The 12,492-nt window shown below is 42.5% G+C and overlaps 2 protein-coding genes across 2 annotated transcripts; both read left to right on the top strand.

Moving 5' to 3' along the window:
* Positions 1-4,038: 4,038 nt before the first annotated feature.
* Positions 4,039-4,758, top strand: LOC308653347 (proline-rich protein 23C-like; the record flags this gene model as incomplete). The annotated part of the gene is made up of 1 exon (XM_081301947.1): positions 4,039-4,758. The coding sequence occupies one exon, from the start codon at positions 4,039-4,041 to the stop codon at positions 4,756-4,758; it is 720 nt and encodes a 239-aa protein (XP_081158073.1).
* A 6,751-nt stretch (positions 4,759-11,509) lies between these two features.
* LOC308653345 (proline-rich protein 23C-like) lies at positions 11,510-12,229 on the top strand (the record flags this gene model as incomplete). The annotated part of the gene is made up of 1 exon (XM_081301945.1): positions 11,510-12,229. The coding sequence occupies one exon, from the start codon at positions 11,510-11,512 to the stop codon at positions 12,227-12,229; it is 720 nt and encodes a 239-aa protein (XP_081158071.1).
* Positions 12,230-12,492: the final 263 nt, after the last annotated feature.

Genomic DNA, 12,492 nt, shown 5'->3' with positions numbered 1-12,492 from the left:
CTTTAAACCACTGAGCCACTTTCCCTTTTTTATTTTTATTTGAGGCAGGGTCTCTCTAAGTTGCTTGGGACCTGGAAAGGGTTTAGTGAAGAGTGTTTGTTTTAACATAGAAAGGCTTTACCTCTCCATTATACATTGAAGATATTGATTCAATAGCTAGCATTTTAAGAGGAAGATAAAATGTGATAATGAAGGGCAGAGATGGATGAATTGCTGAAGAGAGGTTCTCAAGGAGGCAAGACGCAATGAGATAGTTTACACAGGTGAAGGGAGTAGCCCTGGCTAGAACATGGATAATTTGGCAGGGAAAAGCAGAGAAGGCAGAATATATACTCCCCATGCATCTTGGTAGGTAGATGTGATTATGGCAATTTTGGGAAATCTCCTGATTGCTTTTATTGTCTCTGTGTAAAGAAAACAAGGGGACCATCTAGGAGTGAGCATGAGAGATGAAATAGAGGAGGCTTGAGAAAAGAGGAGAAAGTAGGCAACATGAATCAAGGAAAGTTAAGTGACTGGACTTGAGCAATAGAGTTAAATCACTAGCCAGTACTAGGAATCCACCTAATGGAATCCATCATATTTACACAGACAGCATTCAATGGAGTTGAGTGGTTGTTTCTCCAACACATTAGAGGCATATAGATTTGCCCTGCTAAGCAGGACAAAGGGAAAGGATACAAAGTTATAAACATGGCAGTGACTATCATGTTGCCCATGGAATCTAAGTTCCAGAGAAGGAGTGAAAAGTGAACATGAGGGTTTAAGCTTCAGTGAACATATGATAGGGGAAATGGATTTCCCACCCCCCACCCAGGAGGGCTAAGACAGATCAAGTTTGTATATTTAAACGACTGAACTAGGAGGTTAGAAGTGCCACTCTGAAAATAAAATGTTTGAAATAGTGATTATACGGGGGAAACAAATAGGAGTAATGCAAGGTCAAGCATATAAGTCTTACAGGAGACAGGATAAAAGTGTTAAAAGCAAAGAGGACTTAGAGATCACCTGTCAGGAACAGTCTATGAGAATATTCAAATAACCACAAAGTATACCAGAAGTAGAACTGTAAGAATAATAGGGAATCAGGTAATCAGGTCATCAAAGACTATAGGAGAGCCATAGACACTTCATTAGACATCTGAGAAGTAAATGGTGTGTAGTATTTTGAGACTCGATTTATTAAAGTAAAAAAAAAATAGAAGAGAGGAACATTTTATAGAAAATATAAGAAAATAATTGCCAATAATTATATGAAAAAAAATGATGTGGCCACACAGGTAATCAGAAATGCAAAATAAAAACACAGGGTAGCACTTTACTATACCGGGTTGGAAAAGATTTAAGAATCCAGCAATAAGAAATGCTTGCAAGGCAAGTAACCCAGTGGATAAATGTGTAAATGAAGTGTACAGACACTTCTCAAAAGAAGTATGAAGGGTCAACAATTATATAAAAAAAGTTCAACATTTTTAGCCACCAGGGAAATGCACAACAGGGTAGGGGATGTGGCTCAGCAGCACAGCACTTGCTTAGCACCAGCAAGGCCCTGGGTTGGATAATCCGCACCAATAAAAATAAATAAATAAAGGGAAATGCATATCAAAACTATACTGAGCAGTGGTGTGTGCCTGCAATCCCAGCTGCTAGGGAGGCTGAGGCAGAAAGATTGTGAGTTCAAATCCAGCCTCAGCAACTTAGTGAGGCCCTTAGCAACTCAGTGAGACCCTGTCTCTAAATAGAATACAAATAAGGACCTGGGGATGTGGCTCAGTGGTTAAAGGCCCCTGGATTCATTCCCCAGTAGAAAAACAAACAAACAAAACAAAAAACCTATACTGAGATTCCATCTTACTTCAGTTAGAAGTGCAGCCATCAAGAATACAAACAATAAATGCTGGTGAGGATGGAATGATGGGGTAAGAAACTCTTACACACTGTTGGTGGGAATATAAATTAGTACAGCCACTATGGAAATCAGTATGGGGGTTCTTCAAAAGGCTAAAAATAAATCTTCCATATGATCCAGCTATACCACATTTGGGTATTTATCAAAAAATAAAAAATAAACACAGCACATTTTACGGATAACATGCATACCATGTTTATTGCAGCACAATTCACATTAGCCAAGTAATGGGATCAACCAAGGTGTCTGTCAACAGATAAATGGATAAAGAAAATTATATATATATATATATATATATATATATATATATATATATATATACACACACACACCCACACACACACCCACACACAAACACACACATACATACACAGGGTTATAAAAAATTACATATAAGAGGAAAGGAGGAGTAGGAGAAAAATTATATAAGTGTAAGAAAGGATTTTTAGTAGAGGGGATGGAGAGAGAGAAGGGGAGGGGAGGGGAGGGGAGGGGAGGGAGGGGGGACAGTGGAGAATGGGATAGAATGGGATAGACAGCAGAATACATCAGTCACTAGAAAGGCAATTTGTAAAAAATGGGAGTTCATGACACACATGTTAATATGAAAGGCACACACAGTACCAAATCAGTGTTCATTAGGTGTACACAATAAATACCTAAATTAAGTGTAATTGATTTAAAGTCACGATTGCATTTGATTCTACAACAAACATAAATGAAGTGTTTAATTATGGGAAATTTTGCTTTACCACTTAGAGCCTCAGGTGTTGTAAGGGGAAAAAAAGATCATATCTGGCAAGACCAGGGTGAGGAAGTACCAAGGATTGAACCCAGGGATAACAATTTAACCACTGAGCCAAATCCCCATCCCGTTTTTTTTTTTTTTTTTTTTTTTTTTTTTTTTTTTTTTTTGAGACAGGGTCTCTCTAAATTGCTTAAGATCTCTTTAAATTGTTGAGGCGGGCTTTCAACTTGGGATCCTCTGGTTTCAACCGGCCAAATCGCCCAGATTACAGACATGCACCACTACGCCTAGAAAAATCATTTTTTAAAACAGTAAAATGGTGGACATATAAGTAAGTGCTCAATAAAAAAGAAAAAAAAAGTTAATTGTATTGCTTTAATTTTAATAATGCAATTAACAATTTTATTACAGGCCTTAACCTTCAGGAACAAACTGCCATAAAGCTTTTCATTTTAGTATTTAAAATGCACTTTTCCTAAAAGAAAAATCTACATTTTTCATTTATTCTTAAGATAAAACGATTGTCAAACATTAAAAAGAATTTCAGGCCGGGCATGGTGGTGCAAGCCTGCAATCCCAGCAACTCAGCAGGCTGAGGAAAGAGGATCAGGAGTTCAAAGTCAATCTCAGCAACAGTTAGGCTCTAAACAACCTACCAAGATCCTAACTCTAAATAAAATACATAAAGAGCTGGGGATGTGGCTCAGTGATGCAGTGCCCCCGAGTTCTAAGTACCTCCCCATCCCCTCAAAATAATAATAATAATAAAATACTCAGAACTGGAATCTTGCTTAGCATTTGTAAGTCCCTGAGTTCAATCCCCAGCAGCAGAAAGGACAAAGTGGGGGGGCACTTTAAGTAGCCTTTGGGTGGGTTGGCGGTTGGGGATTACTAGGTGCAGGGGACTTTTTGAGTGTTTTCCCCAGAATCCTGGAAGACATGAATTCTAACGTTAGCCATCTTGAAATTCTACGCCTGTTTTTATCCCTCCACGCAAGAAACACCAGTGATTCTGCCCACTAGGTATTTCCCCACAGAGACACACCACAGCCAAAGCTGTTAGCCAGCCGACTCCTCCCATCTAGGGGCGGAGCTCCGTAGGGGCGGAGCTTAGCGTGACACTGGAACTTGGGTTGCGCGGGCAATATAATTGGCCCTCCAGGGCGCATCCGGGTCAGTGCATAGTTGCAAGGTTCCAAAGTGGGACGCCAAGCACAGCAGTGGGCGCAGATCCAAAGAAGCTAGGACTGCCGCCCACTCGAAAGCTTAGCGCACCTCCCCTGTCCTCTGGACCTGACTGTCAGCACGCGCAGGACCGCGCCGCCTGCGCCCCGCACTCACTTTGCCCCGAAACGGGAGCATCCACCACAGCGCTGTCGACATGGTGGGCATTCGTCCACGCAGCCCCAGCGCCTGCCCTGCGCCCTGCGGGGGACCACAGCCTGGAGGACCTGGCCCTGCCAAACGCCGCCGACTAGACGACCCTGCAGACCCTGCAGAGGCCCCGGCGGAACCCACCTTGCAAAACTCTGCAGCAGCAGCCAACGCCACCGCGCTCACCTCCGTGGTGGTTGTGGCCGCGGGCTGCTCCTTACAGGTACCCATGGACGACGGCGACCTGGTGCTACAGCCTGCGCCAAGCTCTGTCCTGCAAGTGAGTCTCCAAGGACACAACCTCATTCTGATCCCTGAGGGCCTCGTGGGAGCCACCGACCAACGCCCAGGAGGCCAGGGAGACTGTCCTGAAGACCCGGAACTGGGCGCCTTCCTGAGACCCCTCGGTGAGAACATGGTCGTCGAGCAGGGATTCTTCTGCGAATTTATGCCAGAGATCGTCAGAAAAATAGAGGCCTTCGAGGAGCAATGGATGGACCCTCCAGCCGGCCCGCAGGGGCCCATCCCATATCTCCGTGCTTGGGCCCCCACCCCTAGTCCAGTGAGGCGCTCTTCTAATCCCGCCTACGACGTGGATTTCCACCTTCTGAGGCCCTTCCCCACCTCACCACTGCAACCTCTACCTCCCTCTCCAAGTTCAAGTCCCCAGGTGCGTCCTCAGCGCTCTCCAGGCCCTAGGAGCAAAGCCTGCAGACGTCTGTTCTAGGAAGAAAGGAACTTCTCCCCACCCCACCACCGGACCCAACTCCTGGACACTCTCCTGGGGGGCCTGCTGGATCCCCAGAGCCCCTCAATAGTCAGCAATTCTGTGCTGACAATTGTTTTTTCTGTACCCGATTGTAAGGAAATAAAGACATCACGAAGAGAAGGCAGATTCCACATTTCATCTTGGAAATGGAAAATCTTCAGGAAAACCAAAAACTGTGTTTTCAGATTTGGGGGATTCTTCACAGGATCATTCTCTAAACACACACACACACACACACACACACACACACACACACACCCCATTTCCCTGCATTTTGTAGACGTTGTTTTCTCTCAAATGCACTTTTTAACTCATGTCGCCATTCCCCTCTTTTTTCCCCAAACCAAGAAAGCACTGGCTTTCTTATGCTGTGAGTTTCCTTCTGTGTTTTCCCATGGATTTATGAAGACATTCAGCCATAGCATGTCTAGTTCTTGATTTTTCCAGCTGCTGCCCCAGTGAACTGCCAAATACTATGATGGTTGCCACATCTGATTGTATGGTGTTTGTTCTCAGCAGTCTCTTAACCTGTTGAAGAAATTCTCTTCCAATCTTACTTCTTAATGTAAATGAGATTTATGTGGAATTTTATCAGATGTTGTCAGCATGCATTGGAATATATTTTTTAAATAAGTTCATCTGGTGATTTAAACCAATAGACTGATGGAAATGTTTGCTTTACTGCTATTCCACAGTGTTTTCTACCATTTAAATTGTACCCTGATTTTTTTCTAATGTAAATAAAACTTGTAACATTTGAAATGTTAATTTATTACCATGTTTGCTTCATTTCTATAAAGTAAAATATTACAAAACTGAAGCCAAAGGGTCATTTCATTTCAAAACATCAGTAACTATTCAGATTGACCACCGCACCTTACTAATTATTATTTTTAATTTTTAGTTGTACCTGAAAATACCTTTAGTTTATTCATTTATCTATTTTTTAATGTGATGCTGAGGATTGAACCCAGTGCCTCCATGGACTAGGCAAGGGTTCTACTGCTGAGCTACAACTCCAAATCCACATTACCAATTCTTTCCTACCTTTTTATTCTTAACATTCTACTCATTCAGTCTAGCCTCAATTTTCATCTGGCTGAAGAATATCCTTTCATAGTTATTTCCACCATGTCCTATGTGTGGTAAACTATCTTGGTTCTATAAATTTGAACATGGTTTTGCATGATAAACTCTCTTAGTATTGTATGCCTGAAAAGGCCATTATTTCTCATGTATGAACATTTCAATTTGGTGTCAACACAGCTTATATATAATCAGAGATATGATAAATTTTTGTATAGTGGTGTATTAAGAATTGTAATGCAAAATAAATTTTAAAAAGAAAAAAACGCCGTTATTACATACTCATTCTTCAATATAAAATGATATATAACTGCTTGAACAATATTCGCCTATTGCCATTTTTGTGGTTGCAAGATAAAAAGTCTGCCAATCAAGTTGTTATTCCTTTTAGATGTGACTTTTCTACTCATTGTAGTATATTTTTAAATTGTCTTATTTTACACTTTGTGTTCCTTGATTTTTAAATGTTTTTATTATTGCATTATAGTTACACATAATAGTGGGGTTCATTTTTGACACTCATATATGCATAGAATATAATTGGTTCCATTTTAATAACCATTACTTCCACTTTCCCTTCTCTCCACTCTCCCATGTTCCTCTTCCTCTCTACTAGTCTTCCTTCTATTTATTTTTAGCTTTTTAATCAGTTGCTTTAAGATAATACATAATGATAGAATGCACTATGACACATTCACATATGTACATAGCATAATATGATCAATTTCACTCCACAGCTCCACACTTTGCCCACTCCTCCTCCTTCTCCCTCAATTCCCTGCTTCCATTCCACTGATGTCCCAAAGGAAAAAATTAAGAGCATGAATAAAGGGCTTATAGAATGAGGAAATCTTTACCACTACTCTACTGACAGGGAATTCATACTTAGAATATATTAAGAACTCAAAAATCTTAATCCCCCCCCCCAAATCACAAAAGAACCAATCAATAAGTGGGCAAAAGAACTAAACACACTTCTGAAAAGAAGAAATACAAACGACTAACAAACATGAAAAAAAAAATGTTCAAAATATTCAACATCCCTAGAAATCAGGGAAATGGGAGATACAGGAGTTTGGATTGCTTCAGAATCATGAAAGATCCAGTCATACCAGTGTTTTGGAAGAATCATCCAAACATATTTTTAAATCATTAGGAATTGTGACAGAATCAATATGGAATAGAGTAAAAAGCATTCAAGAAATGAGGGGCAAGAGCCCCAGGGTTGGAATGACAGTGGAGAGCTGCACTAAGAAAGAGTAGTGGGCGGGATTGGTGTGGTGGCTCCCGTATTCCCAGAAGACCATCACAACATCTGAAGGTTGAGGCAGGAGGGTCACAAGTTCAAAGCCATCCTCAGCAACTTAGTGAGGCCCTAAGCAACTCAGTGAGACCCTGTCTCTAAACTACAAAAAAGAACAGGGAGTGTGGATCAGTGGTTGAGGTTCCCTGGGTTCAATCCCTGGTACCAATACAAAACACAAAAATAACAAACAAACAAAAAAACAAAAAAACAGTAGTGTGGAATTGAATGACCATTTCTAAAATAATCAATGCATTTGGGAATGAGAAGGATGGTTAATTACCAATGAAATCTAAATATGAGATCCAGGCAGTCTCTTCAACTCATACAATTAGTCTTACATCTCTTGGAGCTAGGGGTAGGAACCTAAGCACCTGACCCAGAGTTTACTGAACAGATAGGTTGAATTCTCAAATTAGGCAAGTCTGTGCTGGTGAGGTCACACCTCTGATTGGGCTCTGACACATGGGGTAAAGACAACCAGGTGGACAGATTTGAATATCGTGAATTCCCAGACCCCAAGCCTGGAGAACTGGCCTGGTTAATGGTTGACAGTGCCTTGCATTAAGTTGACAGAAGCAGCTCCCTGGCAAGGCAACATGAATTGACCTCAAAACCTTCCCTTAACTCCTCTCCACCACAAGGCCAGTAATTAAAGTTAAGCCCAGAAATATGGGCCTGTAAACAATGAAGGGGAGGGAAGAAAGGCACATAATTGTGTGTGTGTGTGTGTGTGTGTGTGTGTGTGCCTGCGCGAGTGTGTGCATGCATGTGTGTGTGTGTGTGCAGGTGTATGTGTCTGTTCTGCAGGATTCACCCAACATAAACCAGTAGGAATCAAGTATAAAACTGAAGCTGCTGGATATCAGCCTGTTAAAGAGAGAGTTTGGAAATTTAGAAGAATTCTCCTGTAATACAAGAGAGTTTTAACACCCTGGCAAGGACTTTGTTAAGACAGTACTCACATTCTTAAAAGCAACTCTCAGAAGCTTGGAGAAAAGAATGATCCACAGTACAAGCATATAAGCATATAAGTCTTACAGGAGGCAGGACAAAAGTGTTGAAAAGAAAGAGGACTTAGAGGTCACCTGTCAGAAATAGTCTATGAGAATATTCAAATAACCACAAAGTATACCAGAAGTAGAACTGTAAGAATAATAGGGAATCAGATAATCAGGTCATAAAAGACTATAGGAGAGCCATAGACACTTCATTAGACATCTGAGAAGTAAATGGTGTGTAGTATTCTGAGACGCAATTTATTAAATTAAAAAAAAAATAGAAGAGAGGAATATTTTATAGAAAATATAAGAAAATAATTGCCAATAATTATATGAAAAAAATGATGTGGCCACACAGGTAATCAGAAATGCAAAATAAAAACACAGGGTAGCACTTTACTATATCGGGTAGGAAAAGATTTAAGAATCCAGCAATAAGAAATGCTTGCAAGGCAAGTAACCCAGTCGATAAATGGGTACATGAAGTGTACAGACACTTCTCAAAAGAAGTATGAAGGGTCAACAAATATATAAAAAAATGTTCAGCATTTTTAGCCACCAGGGAAATGCACAACAGGGTAGGGGATGTGGCTCAGCAGCACAGCACTTGCTTAGCACCAGCAAGGCCCTGGGTTGGATAATCTGCACCAATAAAAATAAATAAATAAAGGGAAATGCATATCAAAACTATACTGAGCAGTGGTGTACGCCTGCAATCCCAACTGCTAGGGAGGCTGAGGCAGAAAGATTGTGAGTTCAAATCCAGCCCCAGCAACTTAGTGAGGCCTTTAGCAACTCAGTGAGACCCTGTCTCTAAATAGAATACAAATAAGGACCTCGGGATGTGGCTCAGTGGTTAAAGGCCCCTGGGTTCATTCCCCAGTACAAAAACAAACAAACAAACAAATAACCTATACTGAGATTCCATCTGACTTCAGTTAGAAGTGCAGCCATCAAGAATACAAACAATAAATGCTGGTGAGGATGGGATGATGGGGAAAGAAACTCTTACACACTGTTGGTGGGAATATAAATTAGTACAGCCACTATGGAAATCAGTATGGGGGTTCTTCAAAAGGCTAAAAATAAATCTTCCATATGATCCAGCTATACCACATTTGGGTATTTGTCAAAAAATAAAAAATAAAGACAGCACATTTTACAGATAACATGCATACCATGTTTATTGCAGCACAATTCACATTAGCCAAGTAATGGGATCAACCAAGGTGTCTGTCAACAGATAAATGGATAAAGAAAATTATATATATATATACACACACACACACACACACACACACACACATATACACACACATACATGCACACACACACAAAATGCAGTTTTATTCAGACTTAAAGAAGAACAAATATGTCACTTGCAGAAGAATAGATGAAAGTGGAGACCATCATTTTTTTGAGTGAATAAGTCAAAATCAGAGAGAAAAGTACCATGTGTTTTCTCCCATGTGTGGAAACTAGGAGGGAAAAAAAGGACCCCATGAAATTAGAAGGGAGATAGGAGAGTAGAGGGAAGGGATCAGGGGAGAAAAGAAGGAACAGTGAGGGAAGCACTGGGGAATGAAATTGATCCATTTATGGTTTTGTGTAGTAACCAATGAGCCACAGTGAAAGTTGCCATTCTGTACATTTTATATGCACTGATGAATGGAAGAAAAGCAGGCAGGCCAGCAGACAGGCAGGCATATGAGAGATAAATGTTTACAAGAATGTAGTGAAATTGAAACACATTGGGCTCCCGCGAATGTAAACCAAGAAATAGAAACATTGGAAATAAAACAGGGTAGACACACATGTTAATATGAAAGGCACACACAGTACCAAATCAGTGTTCGTTAGGTGTACACAATAAATACCTAAATTAAGTATAATTGATTTAAAGTCACGATTGCATTTGATTCTACAACAAACATAAATGAAGTGTTTAATTATGGGAAATTTTGCTTTACCACTTAGAGCCTCAGCTGTTGTAAGGGGAAAAAAAAGATCATATCTGGCAAGACCAGGGTGAGGAAGTACCAAGGATTGAACCCAGGGATAACAATTTAACCACTGAGCCAAAACCCCAGCCGTTTTTTTTTTTTTTTTTGAGACAGGGTCTCTCTAAATTGCTTAAGATCTCTTCAAATTGTTGAGGCGGGCTTTCAACTTGGGATCCTCTGGTTTCAACTGGCCAAATCGCCCAGATTACAGACATGCACCACTACGCCTAGAAATATCATTTTTTAAAACAGTAAAATGGTGGACATATAAGTGCTCAATAAAAAAGAAAAAAAAGTTAATTGTATTGCTTTAATTTTAATAATGCAATTAACAATTTTATTACAGGCCTTAACCTTCAGGAACAAACTGCCATAAAGCTTTTCATTTTAGTATTTAAAATGCACTTTTCCTAAAAGAAAAATCTACATTTTTCATTTATTCTTAAGATAAAACGATTGTCAAACATTAAAAAGAATTTCAGGCCGGGCATGGTGGTGCAAGCCTGCAATCCCAGCAACTCAGCAGGCTGAGGAAAGAGGATCAGGAGTTCAAAGTCAATCTCAGCAACAGTTAGGCTCTAAACAACCTACCAAGATCCAAACTCTAAATAAAAACATAAAGAGCTGTGGATGTGGCTCAGTGATGCAGTGCCCCCGAGTTCAAAGTACCTCCCCATCCCCTCAAAATAATAATAATTATAAACAACTCAGAATTGGAATCTTGCTTAGCATTTGTAAGTCCCTGAGTTCAATCCCCAGCAGCAGAAAGGACAAAGTGGGGGGGGCACTTTAAGTAGCCTTTGGGTGGGTTGGCGGTTGGGGATTACTAGGTGCAGGGGACTTTTTGAGTGTTTTCCCCAGAATCCTGGAAGACATGAATTCTAACGTTAGCCATCTTGAAATTCTACGCCTGTTTTTATCCCTCCACGCAAGAAACACCAGTGATTCTGCCCACTAGGTATTTCCCCACAGAGACACACCACAGCCAAAGCTGTTAGCCAGCCGACTCCTCCCATCTAGGGGCGGAGCTCCGTAGGGGCGGAGCTTAGCGTGACACTGGAACTTGGGTTGCGCGGGCAATATAATTGGCCCTCCAGGGCGCATCCGGGTCAGTGCATAGTTGCAAGGTTCCAAAGTGGGACGCCAAGCACAGCAGTGGGCGCAGATCCAAAGAAGCTAGGACTGCCGCCCACTCGAAAGCTTAGCGCACCTCCCCTGTCCTCTGGACCTGACTGTCAGCACGCGCAGGACCGCGCCGCCTGCGCCCCGCACTCACTTTGCCCCGAAACGGGAGCATCCACCACAGCGCTGTCGACATGGTGGGCATTCGTCCACGCAGCCCCAGCGCCTGCCCTGCGCCCTGCGGGGGACCACAGCCTGGAGGACCTGGCCCTGCCAAACGCCGCCGACTAGACGACCCTGCAGACCCTGCAGAGGCCCCGGCGGAACCCACCTTGCAAAACTCTGCAGCAGCAGCCAACGCCACCGCGCTCACCTCCGTGGTGGTTGTGGCCGCGGGCTGCTCCTTACAGGTACCCATGGACGACGGCGACCTGGTGCTACAGCCTGCGCCAAGCTCTGTCCTGCAAGTGAGTCTCCAAGGACACAACCTCATTCTGATCCCTGAGGGCCTCGTGGGAGCCACCGACCAACGCCCAGGAGGCCAGGGAGACTGTCCTGAAGACCCGGAACTGGGCGCCTTCCTGAGACCCCTCGGTGAGAACATGGTCGTCGAGCAGGGATTCTTCTGCGAATTTATGCCAGAGATCGTCAGAAAAATAGAGGCCTTCGAGGAGCAATGGATGGACCCTCCAGCCGGCCCGCAGGGGCCCATCCCATATCTCCGTGCTTGGGCCCCCACCCCTAGTCCAGTGAGGCGCTCTTCTAATCCCGCCTACGACGTGGATTTCCACCTTCTGAGGCCCTTCCCCACCTCACCACTGCAACCTCTACCTCCCTCTCCAAGTTCAAGTCCCCAGGTGCGTCCTCAGCGCTCTCCAGGCCCTAGGAGCAAAGCCTGCAGACGTCTGTTCTAGGAAGAAAGGAACTTCTCCCCACCCCACCACCGGACCCAACTCCTGGACACTCTCCTGGGGGGCCTGCTGGATCCCCAGAGCCCCTCAATAGTCAGCAATTCTGTGCTGACAATTGTTTTTTCTGTACCCGATTGTAAGGAAATAAAGACATCACGAAGAGAAGGCAGATTCCACATTTCATCTTGGAAATGGAAAATCTTCAGGAAAACCAAAAACTGTGTTTTCAGATTTGGGGGATTCTTCACAGGATCATTCTCTAAACA

Source organism: Spermophilus citellus (genome assembly GCF_964194105.1).
Source record: "Spermophilus citellus genome assembly, chromosome: 7".
NCBI classification, from domain to species: domain Eukaryota; kingdom Metazoa; phylum Chordata; class Mammalia; order Rodentia; family Sciuridae; genus Spermophilus; species Spermophilus citellus.
Note: the sequence above shows the minus strand (reverse complement) of the source record. Positions and strands in the feature narration are given on the sequence as shown.